Source organism: Cenococcum geophilum (genome assembly GCF_001692895.1).
Source record: "Cenococcum geophilum 1.58 unplaced genomic scaffold K441scaffold_67, whole genome shotgun sequence".
NCBI classification, from domain to species: domain Eukaryota; kingdom Fungi; phylum Ascomycota; class Dothideomycetes; order Gloniales; family Gloniaceae; genus Cenococcum; species Cenococcum geophilum.
Genome location: NW_027137625.1, coordinates 523,793 through 543,649, shown reverse-complemented (window position 1 = coordinate 543,649; position 19,857 = coordinate 523,793). Strand labels below are relative to the sequence as shown.

Here is a 19,857-nt window from a genome sequence, read left to right as displayed (position 1 = left end):
CCAAGCACTCGCGATCTGCGAATTCAGGGTCAGGGAGCCAATCATCCATACTACAAAAATGGTCTGTCCCTTCCGTATTATTTGTGGCGACCGATAAAAACTCGGCGACGCCTAGTTCTAGGGAAATCAAACTGCCCCTGACAATTATTGTGCCAGTCCCCGGCCCGTACGGATTGTCTCCCTTCTGAGACACCTCTACTTGAAGAATCTCTAAACCTGAAACAAAATTGGTCTGGTTTGCTAGATTTGAGAACCATATAGCTCCAGGAATCGAGGCCCAGGACCATGACGGTGCATAGCCTTGCCCTAAAGAAGGAGACCGGCAAGATATTTGAGAGGCACTATTGCGAAAGGAGTCACTACACCAAAGAAGGTGTCTCTCAAGTTCATCTTTCCAAAGTCCGAAAAGGTAAGTGCTATTTATGTGGCGCTTGAACGATGCTGCTAATCCGGATATTGCGGGCAGGCGATCAGTTGCTTGTGTAAGATCTCTCCTAGTGAACTCCTGAACTAATGCTCGCCAGGAATGATGCAAATCCGTACTGTGGGAAGAAGTACGGGTGAGTGTTGTTCGCATCAAACGGGTATCTGACTGACAAATCCATTCACTTGTCGGTGTAGCATCACACTCACACGCACTTTCCGCTCCGCATTCCCACGCAAGCTCAGACGCAGTGAACCAAAGCATCCTTTGCGAAAGAATGACCTCCTGCAATGTCCATCCCCGAGTGGTCAGAATGCAATGAGTCTCAGGATGGGTATGAACGAAGTTAAATTGGCAAGAAGTATGAGCCCTGCGCACGAAAATCTCACATATGCGACCGTCGTTGGCCAAGCTTTCCAGTTTTATAGTTTTACGAGACGGACACGTTAAAAACAGGCCAGAATTACTATTAGGCGAATCGACAGCTGCTATTGTTAGCAGGGCATTCTGATAAACTGAGCACATTTGTCCAGCCTCGGTTTCCCAATCGGCCTGGGAATCCTGGATAATGCATAGAGAATCAATCCAAAGATATGGTATAGATAATTCTCGCGCGACAGTAATAGCATCGCGGCAAGTCTTAGGAAGTTCATTCAGAGCAAAGCCCATTTTTCTTTGTATTAGGGTGGAAATTGTAGTGGTAAAAACCCGGCTCTTTCCCCAACAGTAGCTGAGTGCGGCGTATGTACCAAATTTCCCAGGTGGTGGTTCGTATATGAATGGGTTCTGGGAAGTGTTGCCAACACATATGACACGAGTTGGAAGGATGCTATCCACCTTCGGCGCACAGAGGTTGGTAGGATGATTCTGAAGACAATGGTCCAACCATTTTCGAGCCATGCCAAAGCTCTCCATCGAAGACGAGTCCATCGAAATGTGCGAGGCAACTGGAATGAGCGGCCATTGGTTGAAAGGTACTAGGAACTGATGAACAACTTCTTCAAAGGGCGAGGTATTAGGAAACGATTGGTGTTGGAGATAGGGAGAATCTGAAATCAAAGAGCGAAGGGTTATGAAAGTTTGGATCTTACCACCAGACCTATAAAACTCTAGGCTACTGCTTCCAACCTCCAGATGGACCCGTACGATAAGGGGGAGCCTCTGACCCAGTCGCGATTCTCGACGAGTCTCGATGGGTCCACATGCACGCACACGCTGGATGTGCTGCGGAGATTCGAAAGACAAAATCCCATCCTGCAGCAGTGAACAAGCGGAGCATCCTGCTTCCGCAGCTACACGCAATTCATCGAGGCGTACTCCTTCATTAGAGAAAAGCCCAAGTATAGGAGCATCGCTTTCAAGATCGTGACAAATATGACATACCATCGTCATTGGGGCTATCTCTAGAATGGAATTTATTCGAGTTCTAAGAATTGAGGGGCAGGTTTTCATGCATAGGCATATGAGACGTGTTCTGGGCGGGCTTTGCGGTGGATAGAGAGCACACGCGGAGAGAGTGAGATATCAAGAGAGTCGGCTCGGTGTAGGGGCCTCGGAAATAGCATGGGTGACTGTTACTCCTTTGGTCTTTTGGGCTTAGCTATCCCTTGCAACAGTACGATAGTTGGATCGTGCGCGAACACCAGAATCAAAAGTACGCGTATGGTCGCAGAGCCTTAGCCCTATTAGTGCTATTAGCTAACTCTTATCGATAACTGTAGGACGAATTCCACCGTTGCAAGGGATAGTCCAAAAGCGGCGTAAAATTAGTTTTTTGGTCGTTTGTAAATAGGTAGGGAAAAGGTCGTTCGTGTCACACAGAGCTTATTCCTTCGAACGGTGACGTCTATCTCTAAGTTGGTCCGTGCGGGAACACCAGAATTCCTAAGCACGAGCGCTTTGATTTGGTTGATTTAATTGACCAGTTCTTGTCGATGACAGATGGATGCAAATCACGTTAAGGGGTAAAAAACGCGTCTGAGTGCAGGGGTCTGAGCTTATTGCAAGCCAATCATTAGAAAGCTACGATTGCAAAACCCTCTCTGCCCCGCGGGCCTTAATAAGGATGATCCCTGTCTGCAACCCGGAACTTCACGTGTACAATACCCAGGGCTTGCGCAGACTTCAGCTTTTGCTCTATCATCGTCGCCTGTACCTATTTTGTTATTTGCAGTCCTATTATTCTCTGCGCATGACAAAATACACCTTCCACGTCTAAGCCGACACTGACAGCGCGCCCAGTCTTATTTCTATAACACCACCAAGTCTCATCAAGAGCTCTGACGTCACCTCTAGCCCCAAGACAGTGTAGAAGAAATCTCAGCGCACCCTATCAAATAAGCCCTTATAGGAGGTCTACATAAATTCAACTTCTCCTTTGCTTTATGCTAGATGTCTACACAACTGGCTGCTGTCCCTTCTCATCGGCCACGTTATTTCCGGAACGACGCAGAGCTTGTCCGACGAGACCCTTACAAGCAACTTACAGCTTCACTAAATCGCCTCGTCACCGAACACCCGCCTGACCGAATACCTCCCGGCGGCGGACTGTACTATGGCCATATCTCTGTCGCGTATCTCTTTTACACTCTGCACAAGCTCTACCCAGAGCTGACCATCGACGACTATCCCATGAACACGTGGTCCGCTGCTTATATTGAGCAAGCTCAGGCCAACATGAAGCAATACTCAGGACCGACCGTCAGCGGATGTGGCGTGAGCGACGATATCATGGCAATCCTCGCTTTGTTTGCCGCTTCTGCTAAGGACACTGAAACGGTGAAGGAGCTGTGCGACTATGCTGCCGTGACAACGGACGAAGAGGCATCCAATGAGTGGTTGTACGGACGGGCAGGCTACCTGTACTTGCTGCGACTGGTCAGGGGATCATTCCTCGAGGACAAGGAGGCGTTGCAAGTGATCGATGACACTAGTGAAGAAGTGACCGACGCTATCATGGAAAGCCCACGGCCTTGGAAGTGGCATGGAAAAGCCTACATCGGAGCAGCTCACGGAGCTATTGGGATCATCACGCAAGTTATTCTGACCGATCCTAGAATGGCTCCGAAGCTGGAAGCTGAACTGGGTGCTCTTCTCAGTTACCAGTACGAAAGTGGTAATTTTCCATCTTCAATTCCGCCAGGACGAGATCGACTTGTCCAGTTCTGCCACGGAGCGCCGGGTGTTGTTTCTTCACTACTGTCAATCCAGAAATATTTCCCTAATCTAAAAGACCGAATCGACAAGGTGATTAGCAAGGCCAGACAGTGCATCCTGGAGCGAGGCTTATTGACCAAGGAACCTTGCCTCTGTCACGGTATCTCTGGAAATGCGCTCGCTCTGGAGGACAAGGAGTTTGAGCATTTCTTGTCATACACTACCGGGCACGAGATCAAGTCTATGGACAGAGACGGGATGCTGGAGAAGTCAGATGACCCAGCATCACTGTGGTGTGGAGAAGCAGGACGAGCTTGGGCATGGGCTGTGGCAGATAAGCGCCTGGAGAAGAGATTTCTTGGATATAACGACATTTGAATGGCCCAGATGAAATCGTTGGAGGCCACAAATATTCGTGATCAATTTTTCACGAATTTCACGAGGTACACGACGGAACGGGATTATAGTATGAGATATCCTAACCCGCTCACGAGAGAATATCACCTATCAATGGTTAGAATTTTTAGTTTCCAGCAAACGATCCTTAGTCCTATGCGAACAAGACATTTTGTGCCTATCATTTGCAACTTTGCTAACCTATAGCAGTCCATCTGTCTCACCGTGCCGCGACGTGGCACTTTACCTCTTGCAGCAATCATGTTTTTACCCAGTAATCCCCACCGACCTCTTCGTTCTAATCAGGTAATTCGAGATTCCTAATAATTTTTTGTGTGTGCTGCGATGTGCAGGTACGAAGCGACAACTTTCTGTTGCACCAGTGTATCCGTCAAGCCTTGTTTCCCTGCGCTGCTAGATCATGCGAGTCCTCGCGCTCCACGAGCTGTCAAATGCCACGGTCTGCGCAACCCTCACCTGTTCTGAAATGGCCTGCTTAAAACGTTTCTGCTTCTCTCCTTACTGTAAATGGATGTGATGAGCTGGTTTGTGACGGTTGCTGTGAACAAAACTCGACAGTCTCTAAGTTTTGCACGGGGTCGACAATCATTGGAGTATTCGTGGTAGATGACCTTCTAGAACCTCCGATTGCTGGACTGCTCACCAATTTGCCATCTTTAAAACTGGTGTGGGGAGAGCCGCTTTCCTTTTCCCCTATTTGAGCTTCCCCGGCCTGTCGCCTTCTCGCAAGTGCAGTATGTCTGTACCAGTGGACTACCAGCAGGATAATCAAGATAAACCCCACCGCGCCGCCGGTGGCGGCACCGACGACTACTCGTGTGGGAGTATGGCTATGCTCTGGTGGTGCCGTGGTTAACATAGTAGCTGGAGCGGTTGGGGACGTTGGTTCGATGGCTGTGGGTGATGCTGGGCATCCCGCAGGTTGGAAATAGCATACAATAGCAGGATTATCACTTAGAAAGCCAGGCGCGAGGTCTCCTATCGGACAGCCATTTTGTTGACATGGATTACTCTTACAGCAGCCCATAAAAGGCGGAGTTGTACCAGCGCAAGTATACCACACATTGCCAGCAGCGCATTGCAAGTCTGGAAATTGGCCGTAGAACGCGGGGTCGAAGCTTGCGGGTTCTAGGCCGCCGGCGGGGCAGTCCGCAACACATGGGTCGATTCTGCAGCATCCGACAAAGCGTGAGCCTGAACTGCAGGCGTACCAATCACCACCGGAGGGACAGTACGGTCCAAACGCTTGGCGGATACCCAGGTGAGGCATTGTAGAGTAGTGATGTGTATAATAAAATCAACGAACAGAGGGCGTTTTACTGGTTTTGCAAGATTTAGAAGAAGACGAGCGACGCAGGGCTCCGTTTGCCATGAAGCTTATATACAGTCTAGTGGGGACTCTCATGAAAATGATGTAGCCCCAGCCAAATCAAGAAAGGCTTTATAATACAAGAGATTCGGTGTCTTGGCGTGCCCGCGCGAAAGGTGGAGTTGTGGAGGCGCAGCTGCCTAAGTGGCGTTGAAGCTCGAATTATCTTCTATCTCGCAAAGCTGCATGCACCCCGCCGCACCATCAAAACTTTGTCCCTCAAAAACTACAAATAACAATAGTCTAGTTGAGGCTAAGGCATCGTATCTGCAGTTAGCTTTGTCGGCCCATATAATGGGCTTCTCCGGTGAATCACAAATGGTCACTAGCGATGGGGGCGAAGCCTGTAGACCGAACGCCTTCTTGAAGGCACGCATGGTGTTCCATCCACACAGGCCCGCCCTGGTACCATGATTCGCCGGCTTTAGCCTTATCCATGAGCCCCCACCTCTGGCGAAGTGCAGTTGCAAGGCCGGCAGGTTCTGTAAAGGTTTAAAGCTGGACGTAAGATTAGTTCGTACCTGTGATTTGAATTTCAGTCCAATGCGAAGATGGAGTCAATGGTTTACTACCCTTCTCAAAAGACCCAAAAGAATATTCAGCCTGCTTCACCAAGACCACAATTCAGAGCGTCAATGGAGAAGAAGCGCACCACACCTAGCTTTTGGGCACGAACTCTTACTGTCATAGGTCCCAAAGATCACGGTCAAGATATTTCGAGACGACTTGGTAAGGAAATAGTGACGATCTTAATCACAAGCATAATTGGTATATTCCTCTCGACAGGAATGTTCTGCTACCTCTGGTGGGGAAATTACTCCGACTCAATTTGGCGGAAGATTGCACTCAATGGCTGGCTTCCACGGACGGTGACTCTTCTTTCAGCTGTCGTTCGATGGTCAGTATTCGGACAAGCACTTATATCGACATCGATGCTTGCGGCATTAGCATTCTCACAAGAAAGAATGTGGCTACATCAGTCAGCATCGCTTTCTGTCATGAGATATGTCAACACCGGGCCATCAAGCTTAGTGTGGCTTCTCGTCAAAGACCCGCTTCCTCGATTCGCGTCTGCGTACACCGCTTGGATTTTGGTTCTTACCATCGCATGCACAACTATATTGTCTCAATTCTGCTCTACTGTACTTCTATCGGACTTTAATGATGGTATCATAGTCGGACGACAGAGCAACATAAGTGCTGCGTCTGGTTACAACGACATCATTCCGGGCCGGCTTCGATGGAGTGATTATTGGCATATGTTACCCCGATCTTACCCAGCATTCGCAGAGCAATCAAACTTTATGGCGCTGTTTGGAGGAATTGATGACACCGGAATGTCTTTGAGGGGTATACTCCCACTTGTTTCTGAAGAGTCTCGCTCACTCGTTCACTCATTCAACGGGAACGCTACAGTACTGGATTCACGCATAGCATGCTCTAGGCCTCAATACGAAGATCTAATATTACACTCGTACTCTCTGCAGAACTCCTCGCGGCCGAACCCGATGTCAAAATTATCCTATTTGACCGGCTCTGTAGTTCGACCACCTCTACTCGAACGACTCGTTGTAAGCGATTTAATAGGAACCCAATTCAACTGCTCAGTCATACCCTCAGGAATTTCTCTGGATCTGTACTATACTGGGTCAGCACTGTCGGCCAAGATCCGGGCAGTAACACTTGGCAGTAACTTTACTGCCCGAATCTTTTGATTAGCGGCGGCTTAGCAGGCGGTCAGGGTAGCCAAGGCACTACTCGGGCACCTATTTTACTAGTAAAAGCCATACAAATGCAATGTTCACCAAATACCCCCCCACCCCGGCATGNCCCGCAGGTTGCCGCACGGTTAAACGGACGTGCAACGTACTTTTGTTACCGCCAAGATTCTTAACACCGCTCAATCGCCACCCAAGCTCTATACCAAGACCTCACCCAAAATGGACGCCTCTACCTCTGTTACCCCCGCCGCCGCACCCTAGGAAACCCAGTCAGCCAAATAGAAGGCCCACAAGAAGCTAAGAAACGAGAACGCGATCGCGGAAACGCAGGCAGCTATTTAACCAATCCCTCCTAAACACTTACTCGAGCCGGAAGCTGGTGAGCACTCTAGCCTTCCAAATGGGCGTAGTTATCTTGTTGCTTTAAAGAAAGAATAGAAAAGGAATAAGTTACCGCAGTGGATTTAACGACCTCCCCTCTCTCGGCCCCTCTCCCGACAGCACAGACAATGTGGCATTTTCTAGTATTGTGGGACCCACCAAATACGATAATATAACCGTGCGGTAGCGTGTCTCGGAGTACCTCGGTGTTAAAGCGCCTAGGATGTTTATTTACTATCTACTTACTCTTTTCCCAAGGTAACCCTCCCTCTTAAGTCCTTATTTAAATTACCTTTGTAACTCTTAAACAAAATACTTTTATACGTCGATTTGTCTCTAGCTTCTATGTTTATACGGATGTAATTGCGATCAAAAATCTAAATTTATAAATATGGGGGTGTCTTTATTACTGTAGTAGCCACTACAGTAACGGAGGCACCCCATATTTTAGTAAGCAGTTAATCTACTGCAGTCCAAAATCTTAACCGTCAGAAACTTGGGGCGTCTCTGCCACCGCAGTGGCAGAGGCATCCCAAGTTCAACACCACGCCAAGCATTACGACTTTTCTCCAGTGACCGAGCAACCCCAAATCTTATTAGGCTAGCTCTAAATTAATATAACCGTAGAATATACTATACCGCTGCGCTGCAAGGAATTTTATGAATTTAATTAAAATATAAACCCCATCCTAAATCTCACGATTGAATATTTCCACGTGCAACACTATGCCAAGGATCACGATGTAGATTACTTAGACGTAGCTTTGCTGCGATGCAACGGCTCTACACCGATCGATTGATCTACGGCTCTAAAATCTAGATCTACAACACTAAAAATAAGCTCCAAGCCACTGATTTTACACCGGCAGAACGAAACTTGGCAAGAGATTCGGGCAGTAAAGTTACTGCCAAGTGTTACTGCCCGGATCTTGGCCGCAGCACTGTCACTATGTTTCTTGGATTCGACTAACGGGGGCCTTCTATCGGAGTTAGATCCATTGCATAACACTTCTACAGAGTTCTGCTGGAATTCCACTTGGTTGGAAAGATCTCAAGATGGCTCTTGCAGAAATAGGAGCACGAGGGTCTCGTATAGAAGGCGGGGCTTGGACAGCGACCCGGAAGAGTTGAGCTATTACTCTTTGCCCTTGGTCGGGAAAGCGTATTTACTATTCAACTTTACCCATTTGAACAGTTTAACCAGCCTAACATCTGGTAATTATTCGGATTTGGTATCGACTCCGAATGGGCCGTGGACTGAGATAAAACTATTTAATAGTGCTTTGAGAATACAATCGACTCTTTGCTTCGATGCTTTGTTTACACTAGATACGCCAATTTTGGCATCCAGCCAAACAAACCGGACTGAACCGAGTTGGGAATTCGATCCTGAACAGCGCCGTTTTGTAACAGGGAGTATTCGCAAACAGCTTGGTGCAGGCGCCCACAACCTGACATTCCAAGACCGCGGAATATTATCAATGGAGACTACTCCCCTGGAAATGCGTCAACAAGCAAAAGCTCTCGTTCCATTCAATGGGAGCTTGAAATACCTTACTAAGACATTTGCAGCCCCCGTAGCAAATCCGTACTTTGCGAAATTCTCTGCCTTCTTTTGTCCGACGTGTAATGCCACAGCCGCTCAGCTCGATGACGTTGTTCTCGTCCACCCACAGCAAGCGACAACGTTCCAAGATATTCTTCTGGACACCGGTCGTCCAGCCCTCGCTCTCCAAGCCCATCTAACCACCCTAGTCCGGATGGTCTACTACGACAACCTTCCTATGTTCGACTACTCTGGTAATCAAACACTCGACTTCTTCGTTCCGATCCTGCTCCCAACAACCCACTTAGGTCTTGTGGGAGTCATAATGGTTCTTCTGATCCAGCAAGTCGCGGTGCTCATTATCGTGCTCCGATTTATGAGCAGCGAGCATTCCACTCTACTGGGAAATGCATGGCAGGCCGTTTCCCAACTCTGCTCTGATGAGGCGAGCGACATACTTCGAGATGCGACGCAGGCAACCGACGGAGATGTAAAGCACCAGCTGAAAGCAGCCGGCAAGAGATTCCACCAGGTCGTGCTCGCAAAATCAGCCGATGGTGACCGGATTGAGATTACTCGAGCGGAGACTGGGTCTGCTTGATGGGTTACTTTTGCATTTACAGCGAGGGACGTTGATGATTTTACGGCATTATACTATACGCCATCTGGCTAGACTGGAATGAACCTTTTGTGTTTAGCAAGATTTAAAGTAATAATCTCATTTGAGTGTTTAAAACGAATCATTCGCGGAGAGTCTACATGGCTAGCACCAATTTAAAATATTGGGCTAAACTGAGCAGCTTTTATGGCAAATTTTCCCAGAAGAAATTTCACTACAAACGACGAATTCAGTAGTATTCTAGCGATGAGAAGGCAAGGGAGCCTTGGATATATACTCTGAAATATAAAAAGAGCTACCATACTTTTTTTCAAACTCATTCTAAACGCTCGTTCGAAGCTTCCGCAGACGTAATTGCATGTTGTGGAGCTCCTCACGACTGGGGTGAAGAACCGTCCTCAAATTACGCCTGTTGTACTATAATAAAGATAAGCAGGCCCATTAAAGTCAGGCCGCCCAAAGAGCTCAGAGATATCTGCACCCATCTCAAACGATCTTCCCTGCCTACCAACGGTAAGGATCGATACGCTGCTCGGATTCACGGAGAAAGATTGCTCCGGTCTTGTAAGGACAGGTGGTCGCCATGCCTATATGTTGATAGTAATAGTGCTGATAATAAGGAATGAAATTAGGGCGTCCTTAAAAATGGTATAGCGTTAGAGCTGCTTATACGAAGTGATGTTAAACCACCTTGAAGACTTGAGAAAGTAATTGAGATAAAAACTGATGAGCCACGTTGAATAAATCACTGTCTATATAAGACAGCGGCATCTAAAGCTGTAGTGGCCGACTGTAAAGTATGAGTGGATGAACGCAGTTCCCCAGGAGGCTGAGACAAAGCCAAAGGCGAAGCCTAATAAACTCCAAGAGCTCCTGTCTCGTTCGTATTCCGTATTCGTGCGCTTGCCTCCAGGTTGGATTCATTCCAAGGTAGCTGGCCTCATTTGGCCAAGACTCATGAAAAATCAAGGTTGGCGACTCCAGTGGGTCCAGCGGCTACCTTTAATTTTCTAGTTGGTTTTGTGCGCCAGTTCGATCCTGCGTCTCGAGAGCTGAGGTCGGTGTTCTTCCGCGCGGATACGAACGCTGCGTTCCCAGTTGCACTTGCTGTCTAATCCAAATTTTAGTCCCATCTTATAGAGGCTTTTTTTAAGCCGGATATATATAGATTCGGCGACGATAAAGATGATAACTAGGAGGACATTAAGGATTACGATATATAATATATTATATAAGCTTACACTTACACGGTGTATTCACACCCCTACATCTGGTTGGGTTAGCCTGGTTTCAAAAAATGCATTTTTAAACTTTAAGGCTATATATCGACCCCTAATACGCAGGCTAGCTAATTAAATTAATTAGAATATATAAGAAGAAGAGGTTATAATTCAAATGCATTAACAACTGTGGCTATAGCTGCTAAATTGGACCTATTATGGCTGCTTGAAAATAACATACGTTAAAAAGGTGGCCTGACTTACAGCAAGCACGCGCCCATAATCTCTCAGACGCTTGCGTAGAGGTCACGTGGAGCTGAGAATTAGTAAGAAGTTATGCAAAGGGGCGGGCCTGCCAATCATCTACGAAGCGGCTGAGGCACCTGAGATAATGTTCCCGTCCTAATTAGCATTCGTGACACATAATCCTCTATTTCAAGACCTGTTTGACTTTTTCCGCGAGTTCAATACATCGGGTCCCTCACGCCGCGCTTACCGGGCTTGCCGACCACAAATAATAAGTGGGAAGGGATGTTGCTGGCAGGATAAGCGCAGGCAAAGGGATTGCGATCCGAAGCCCGATGATCTGCTATTGTATTATCGTCTACGCCGCAGGGAGCCGCATTCTTGGCGAGAGTTTGCGGCGTCGCAGTCTTCGGACCGGGCGAGCTCCAGAAAGGACTTCATCGCTGTGACCTCAAGAACTCCGCGAGATCATGATAGCCAGCTCTGGCAGCCACAGCCTGTGACGTCTGTCCGTCGACCGTTCTACACTCAAGACACACATGATACTCAAATACCAAAAACCGTGCAATATCTTCATGGCCCGCCTCTGCGCAAGCATGTATAGCTTCATAGTGAGCCCAGTCGCGGGCTTCCGGATCGGCGTTATTTTCGATGAGTAATCGAACGACATCGACGTTCCCACCCTGACAAGCCTTGTGAAGAGGGGTTCTCCCAAAGCGATCCCGAGACGTCACTTGTGCTTTATGCTGTAGACAGAGCTTGACGCAGTCTAGGTTTCCTCGTTTTGACGCCGTATGAAGCGGAGTCCAGCCGTTTAATGCTGCATGCTCGATATTGGCTCCATGATCCACCAACATTGAAGCAACCTTGTATTTCTCATTGCTGATGGCCTGGTGCAATGGAGTTAATCCGTTGTTGTCTGGTTTATCGGGTACGATGCCTTCTGCCAGGAGACGTTCAATTTTGCTCAAGTTGCCGGATTTGATCATCAATTCTACCTCGTTCTGGTCACTGATATTATCGTAATTTAGCGTCAAAAGTTTAGCTAGGTCGTAGTATGCGGCGTTCAGAGCCATGTCGCGAGGAACCTGGGACCAAACATTACTAAACTCGAGTTGTGCAGCTCTCATCTCTAGCGCGTCACTCAAAAGTAAGCGAACGACTGAAACATGGCCTCCTTTAGCTGCCTTATGCAATGGTATTTCACCGATTTCATCCGCTACTATGTGCTCTGCTCCGAATCGCAAAAGAGTACGGACTGTGTCAAGATGACCGCGTAGGCACGCCCTGTGAAGAGGTGTACACCCATCTCTTGCCACGTGGTCGACTTCCGCTTTCTTACTTAGTAAAAGCTGGACGACATCATTCCGACCGCTGCTCGCGGCTCCGTGAAGAGGAGTCCACCCGTCGGAAGATTGAGCGTTCAATTCTGAGCATCGAGACAGCAGGAGTTGAACCACTTCGAGGTGCCCCCTCCCAGAGGCTCGATGCAACGCTGTGAGGCCTCTAGAACTGGCTTGAGTCAATGATGCGTCATGGTCCAGCAGCAGTTCAACTGCCTTCAGGTGTCCACAGTCCGCGGCTTTGTGCAAAGGCGTCCAACCGTCCCTGCATCTTGCATTTGGATTTGCTTCGAACTTTAGTAAAAGCTCCAGTAGTTCCACATGTCCTGACGCTGATGCTAGAAATAACGCTGTATTCGAGTCATAATTTTCTTGATCAACTGCTGCTCCCTCCTTGAGAAGAGCATTAGCCGCCTCGATCTGAGTAAAGTAAGTTGCTTCATGCAATGGACTATTTCCACGTTGGTTCTGTTCCCGGACAGATGCCCCTTTGCGGATCAGGTCTGGAATGAGTTCTGCTAACCCAAACATTGACACGCAATGAAGAGAATTTCCAGTAGTCAACAAGTGTTGGTATTCATGTAACAAAGCTTTGCGTTCAAAGCCCCAATTCGTAATTTTTGAAACGCCGACCACGCGAGCTTTCTCAGACAAGAACTTCATGGCTAGCTCCCTGATCATTGGAGTCATAGATAATCCAGCATGATGGCCCCAGTAATTACACGAATATGCAAGCAGAGGATAGTCCTGGACGAGGCTTGCGAGATCAGCTTGGTTGTCTTGGAAACAGAGTAAAATAGACGAAAAAGTTGAGTATGTCAGGCATGTGACAGCAAGCGTCAAATCCCCGTTTGGGAAAAGGTTCTGCCGATGAGTTTGTAAATATTCCTCAAGTGAGAAATGAACGAGACGGATGGCTGAGTTTTCTTGCTCGATAACGAGCAACCCCAAGCAGCTCTCCACTATTATTCTGGGGGAAACCATATTGTCTTGATCCAATTCGGTGTCGCTCGGCCTAGTTGCAAGAGCATGCCTCAGTTCGTCAATGGACAAATTTCGTTTCGCATAAGCTAGCCAGGTAAGAGCTGCACTAGCAACTTGCTGACGGCTGCCTGGCTGACTCTTGATTCTCTCTATGAAACCACCGAAGACTTCGTGAAGGTCCGAGGACAAGGACCGCAGGATAGACCTGATACCGGATTTCGACACTTGGTCTAGAACCGCTTGTATTTGGAGGGCTGGGAGAAGAAACATCCCATTGGCATTTTGTGATAGTGTGTTTATTACTTCCTCCGTCATCTTATCGTCCAAGAGTTCTTCCATATTTTCGCTATTCGCGAGTGAATTTGCTAAAAACGTCTTTATGTCGTTCTCGTGAGCTTCAACTAGTTGCCGAATATCGGATGAGAAGGTCTCGAATGTGTCGTGTAGATGAGGCCTAGTCGCAATAAAAATCTTCACGGATGCTGACTGGAGCTCCTTGAGAATTTTTAAAAAGTCTTTACGATGCTTGGGATCGATCTCGTCAAGCGCATCGACAACAACGAAGCATTCGGAAAATGTCGAGCAAACACTGATAAGTGTTTTTATAAGATATTTCGCCTGCTTCTGTGGAGATTCGGTTTTGAAGAGTTCGTAGAAGTCAAACACTGGTTGAGGGAAGGGTTTCGTCTGCAGAGAAAGCTGCCGGAGGAGTGAAGCAGCGAAAGTCATAGGCGTGAGTGACAAACGTTCTCGGTAGTCGCAGTAGCACCAAGCAACGCCCATTGATTGGCCTTTCAGCGTTTCAAGGAGGTGGTCGATGATGAAAGACCTAGAGAGCGTCAATACAAATTCTGTAAGGGATAGGGAACCCACGTCAAGACTGTTTTGCCAACGCCGGGCCCTCCAAAACATATAAAGGCTTTTCTTTCATCCTGCACAGTGACCCATTTTTGAAAAGCAGGTCCGGTGAAAAGCCAATCGCCGGTCCGTGGTGTTCTTTGCGCCTTGACATCATAGTGTTTCTCGGTCGAGAGCGATGGTAGAGCTAACCATTTCAGAACCGTCCTTTCTTTCTCACCTGCAGATTTTTGTTGGCTCTCAACTAGGAGTGCTGGTTTGCAGCGTGGATTAGGACTTATGCATACTTTGGGAAGCCACCTCTAGTCTCCGAACCCCCATAGATAATTCGTCCACCTGAATTGCCGTAGTCGAAAAGGTAGATATGGTAAGCAGAATATCGCTCAAGCTTTCACATGCTCGATTGGCTTCTCTGGCCAGGTCTGTCATCGTAACCATTCTGCACGTCATTTCAACGATTTTCTTCGAAGTCTCCAGTTGAATTCGGAGGCTCGCCGCCACGTTCTCTGCTGTCTCAGACATGAGAGCACTAGCCAAGTTTAATCCTTTGAATAAACCATGCATAAGTTGAATGCTTACCATCCATCTATGGTCAGAGAGAACTGGAAAGTCTGCGCACAGCCACGCAATACCTCAATAGATCGGTTGATTTCCTTTTCATCTAATGGAAAAATCACCCGATGAAGGATGTTTTTGTTCACTTTCTCGAGCTTCCCCAACACTTGCAGAAGCTGGGATTTGCAGACCTCCGTGCTTTGGACCAACGCAGAAGTCTTTGCGAATTTCTTATCTTTGACACTCTCTCCTCGCAAGAACGCGTCGAGCTGCTCTAAAACATGCCGAAGTGATGAAACTTGATTGCCCAGTCTCTCGGCGCTCCCGGGGGCATGTTTTACGCCTCCGAGGTAGTTGCCGACATCAGCACAGAACGTGGTGAGGCCAACTATAGAAACTGCCACTGATAGAGGATCCATAGCTTGCTGTGATATTAATTCGCCGCATGGAAGAGGATACTTCTTGTCAGTTCAGCGAGCTGAAAAGATGAATTGCGGAGCATTCAAGCCGCTAGTCGCGGGGTAATTTTAGCAGACACGGCTTCGGGTTACAGGCAAAACTCCTTAATACGATACCGGGTATATAACAATGCATTTTATATTACGATCTACATGCCCTGATCAAGCCTTTTTTGGTGTAACTAACGATAATCTGACTTTTGACGATATCGTTAAGCTCTACGACCAATACCGGTATAACTAGTTGTATGGGAAGGGGGTATGCCTGGCCCATAAGGAGGGAAATCTATACCCTTTGGGCTTTGAGATCCACTTTTCATTGAAGCTTTAGTGATTATTCACCCTACACGTGACCCCTGATATAACAATACCATTGGTATTACGATACATTTGGCGTCAAAACCCATATCGTACTAAGGAGTTTTGCCTGTATATTATAAATTAGGACCCCGGTGGACCACTAGTACGTGCACTACGCGCACGTGCGAGCATACTGCTCCTTATTACCCAACGAATTCTCTACCGGGGGTCCTAAGAGCTTGTAGGCGTCGCTTTGGTAAGAAGTAAATATTTTAAGAATCGATTTTTATCATTTCTTACGAGCTTTTTGTATCTTTAATATATCCGTTGTATTATACTACATACAATATTGCGTATGCAAGCTATGGCGCTATAGTTCTATATATATAAATCCTTTCTAGGCAGCTTAATATATACTAGTAGCTATATCCTAATAGTTTATAAACCCCTAAACTAGAGGATTATAGTTCCTTAGTAAAGTACTAAGTCACTGCAACTACTAGGGTATAAGAAAACGGTAGGAAAAACTATAGGAAAAACGCCTGTCCCTATCTTTGTTACAGTGCTGCAATAAAGTAGACTAAATAACTACGTTGTGGTATAAGGGAGAGAGGAAGGTAAAAAGGGGTATCGTATATAAATAGTAGGGCCAGCCGCCAAGGCGCTAGTGGTGGGCCAGCCAACAGTACGAGATAGTACGAGACAGTACGAGACAGTATAATACAGTATGCGTCAGGTTAGTGCCGTGACAGTACTCCCCTCCCCAGAAGGTTTGGTCCCCAAACCGAACAAGTAACTTTAAATAGGGCCACCTATTTTCGCTGCAAAGATATTACTTCCGCTTACCGCCTTAACTGAGCTAATAGCGATTTTCTATCCTGGGGATGGAAAATCCTAATTAGTTAGCTTAACGAATAAAGTCGGCAGAACTCTACACCGCCACCACGTGGCGCTCTTGGCGAGGATCTTAACCAATTAGATAACTTTGACCGGCGGTTAAAGTTCTATGAGATCTTAACCACCACAAATTATCTTGGTGGTCGGCCACGGCCTCGGCGTGGCGACTCTCTCTTATCTCGTGCCTAGTCTGGGGGTCCGGGCTTCTCGGGGTTCAGTTCATGGAAGCGCTGTATAGCTTATTCACAACCCTTTAGGTCCTCTTCTAGCTGCCAGGTCGTGTCCTTATGATATTTCTATTTGATCTTATAAGTTAGGCCTTAGGGGTCTTCGTTATGTACATTAAGGATTTTCTTAAACTCCCACTTGTCTTCTATGTTGCCATTATTATCTCTCTCTACTACTCGTCCTTGTATATTACGGCGCTCTATAGTATTAATATTTGCTTAGCCAGGGATCTCTTTAGTAGTCTAGAGGCGGACCTTAGATGTATAGAAGGATTTGTTTACTTAGATGTGGTCCAGGAGGTCTACTATAACTGCCCCTTGGTATACTGCAAGTACGGGGTATAGGCCGTCCCATTTATCGTCCCATTTCTTCTTAGGTCTGTTTATCTTTATATTTTCTAGACTAACTATAACTATATTGCCTTCGTAGAATAACGCGCTCTTATCCCTATAGGTATTAGCATTATCTTTATAGCGTTACTGTGAAATCTGGGCTAGGGCCTTAAGCTATATTAATATCCGCTTAAAGCGGTTGGCCATAGAGTCTGCGTGGAGGAACTCTTTCTTTACTTATGCTAATAGTGTCGGTAGACGGGGGCTAGCAGGCTTGATTCCGAGGCGGGGGTTAAAGCTATAGTTTACGAAAAACGGGGAGATGCCTGTGCTCTTATTAACTTGGTTATTTATGGCAAACTTGGTAAGCGGCAGGTAGTTAACCTAGTCGTCCTATATAAAGCTAATAAAAGCATAGAGGTACTTATTTACGGCAGCGTTAATAATTTTAGTTTGGCCGTCCGTTTCTAGGTGCTAGGCTAAGCTTGGTCGTAAGGTTATCTTAAGGCGTTTGCTTAGTTGTTGCCAGAAGTCGCTAATAAATTGTATGCTGCGGTTAGAGATAATTATACTTAGTGCGCCGTGGAGCTTATATACGTTATTAATAAAGCTATTAACTAGCTCCTCTGTTAAGAGTCCTATTACTAGAACGAGGTGTCGCATCTTAGTTAGGCGGTCTATAATAACAAGGATATATTCGTATATCTTGCCGTAGCGTTAGCATGCCGGCAGTGTTATAATATAGTCAATTAAGATGTTAGTCCATGGGCGAGCAGGTAGTTCTAGTGGCTTTAGGAAACCGGGCGGAGCGGAGTAGGGGGTTTTAGTGCGAAAATATAGGGCATAGTCTTTAATAAAGGTAGCCGTAAACTTAGAGATTCCTAGCTACCAGTATGTTTAATTTAAGAGGTTAAGAGTCTTAACCCGGCTAGGGTAATTGGTGGGGCCGCTGCTATAAGAGCGATGGATAACTTCTAGGCGGAGGTCTAGGGCGTTAGGGATAAAAAGGCATTGGCGGAAATAGATCTGTCCGTTAATAATACTATATTCTAACTTATTACAACGGAGTAATTTCTTAATCTTCTTTAGCTAACGGCGGGCTTTCTAATTATATAGGGCCGCCACTATATCTTTTACGAGTTCGTTTTCCTAGTATCTTAACTAGATTAGCTTATCTAGTGACTTTTTAGCTATTTTGGGGTCTAAAGCGGCTATAAACTCCGCGTCATTAAGGTTGTGGGACTTGCGTAGTAATTCTTCTAAGATCGTAGGGTTAACTTTCTAGGGCGGTATAACGACTTAGGCTCGGTAACAGAGGCGTTTATTATTGGCGTCCTTAGGTTTTATTCCTAGTAGTTGGCTTAGGGCGTCAGGGAGTATAGCTTTGCTGCCGGGTCTATATATAATTATAAAGTTAAACTATAAAAGGAACTCTGCCCACCGGACTTAGTGCTGGTTTAGCTGCTTAGTAATTATAAACGTCTATAGGTTTTTATGGTCGGTAATAATTTCAAACGGCTCCTTAGTCCCTTATAGCTTAGGACGCCATTCCTCTAAAGCCTTAATAATAGCTAAGAGTTCTTTATTATAGATTTTGTAGTTATACTCTGGCGTAGAGTGCTTTATAGAGAAGAATGCGACCGGTCTTAATTTACTATTGTTATTATACTAGGAAAGGACTCCGCCGGAAGCCTAATTTAATATATCTATCTCTACCACTATTTTCTTTGTATAGTTATAGTATATTAGTACTAGTGCTAAAGTAAAGGCTCTCTTAAGGGCCTTAAATAATTTAGCTTATTCTGGTCCCTATAGCCATCTAATATCCTTCTTTAGGAGTTTTATCATGGGTATAGCGACGGTAAAGTAGCTTTGGATAAATCGTCAGTAGAAGTTCGCGAAGCCGAGAAATTGTTATAGTTCTTTAATTAACGTTGGGTCCTTCCATTCCTATAAGGCCTGTACCTTCTTAGGGTCTATAGTTATGCCATTAGTCGAGATAATTAAGCTAAGGTATTTTGTTTTTATAGAATAGAACTTAGACTTATTAATATTAATCTAAAGTCCAGCGTTACCAAGTCTTTAGATGACTTCATTTACATGCTTAGTATGCTTAGCGCGTGTTTTAGAAAAGATAAGGATATCGTTAAGATAGGTAGTATAGTAGTTATTAAGGGCGTTATATAAAATATAGTTAATATAGTTTTAGAATGTAGTAGGTGCGTTATAGAGGCCAAATAGTATAACTAATATCTTATAGAGTCCGAACCAGGTAATAAATGCTGTGAGCTACTTATGGCCCTCCGTAATCCGGATCCGGTTAAACGCAGTAATTACGTTAAGTTTGGTAAAGTATTTAGCACTATAGAGTGCGTTAAGTATCTCGCGGATTAGTAGTAATGGGTATTAATTTTTTATAGTGACTATGTTTAGGCCTTAGTAGTTATGGTAGATTTATATACCGCCGCTAGGCTTAGTAGCTAGGAGGAGTGGTACGGTAGCTAGTAAGGTTAATTCGCGGATAAAACCCTTATCCAGCATCTTATTAATCCACTTCTTTACACATCTAAGTTTAGCAGGTAAGAGTGGTCTATTTTTATAGTACGGGGCCTAGTTTCTAGGGATAATCTTAATTTTATGGTCCTATGGTTGGTAAGGTAGCAGCTTGTCTACGTTTTTAGGGAGGAAGTGTTTAATATATTTACGAAACTCCTTTAGTAGGCGTTCTAGAATATCCTCGCGGGTTAATCCTGGTTTGCCTTTTAAGAATTTCTTAATATTAGTGTTGACTATCTTTTAACGT

The 19,857-nt window shown here is 46.0% G+C and overlaps 5 protein-coding genes across 5 annotated transcripts; 2 read left to right on the top strand and 3 right to left on the bottom strand.

The window, feature by feature from the left end:
• Positions 1-223: 223 nt before the first annotated feature.
• Positions 224-1,249, bottom strand: K441DRAFT_470252 (HET-domain-containing protein; the record flags this gene model as incomplete). The annotated part of the gene is made up of 1 exon (XM_067641854.1): positions 224-1,249. A coding segment is annotated over one exon (1,026 nt), but the record flags the coding sequence as incomplete, so codon positions are not given.
• Positions 1,250-2,567: 1,318 nt separating this feature from the next.
• Positions 2,568-4,093, top strand: K441DRAFT_669083 (uncharacterized protein). The gene has a single exon (XM_067650097.1). The coding sequence runs from the start codon at positions 2,816-2,818 to the stop codon at positions 3,956-3,958; it is 1,143 nt and encodes a 380-aa protein (XP_067497989.1). The 5' UTR covers positions 2,568-2,815; the 3' UTR covers positions 3,959-4,093.
• On the bottom strand, positions 4,036-5,325 carry K441DRAFT_669080 (uncharacterized protein). The gene has a single exon (XM_067650096.1). The coding sequence runs from the start codon at positions 5,265-5,267 to the stop codon at positions 4,473-4,475; it is 795 nt and encodes a 264-aa protein (XP_067497988.1). The 5' UTR covers positions 5,268-5,325; the 3' UTR covers positions 4,036-4,472.
• A 609-nt stretch (positions 5,326-5,934) lies between these two features.
• On the top strand, positions 5,935-9,615 carry K441DRAFT_621209 (uncharacterized protein; the record flags this gene model as incomplete). The annotated part of the gene is made up of 2 exons (XM_067645962.1): positions 5,935-7,023; positions 8,568-9,615. Exons 1-2 carry the CDS (start codon positions 6,002-6,004, stop codon positions 9,613-9,615), a joined length of 2,070 nt encoding a protein of 689 aa, XP_067497987.1. The 5' UTR covers positions 5,935-6,001.
• A 1,921-nt stretch (positions 9,616-11,536) lies between these two features.
• On the bottom strand, positions 11,537-15,258 carry K441DRAFT_681827 (ankyrin; the record flags this gene model as incomplete). Its single annotated transcript, XM_067651516.1, has 4 exons — positions 11,537-14,255; positions 14,300-14,504; positions 14,572-14,813; positions 14,864-15,258. The coding sequence occupies 4 exons, from the start codon at positions 15,256-15,258 to the stop codon at positions 11,537-11,539; spliced, it is 3,561 nt and encodes a 1,186-aa protein (XP_067497986.1).
• Positions 15,259-19,857: the final 4,599 nt, after the last annotated feature.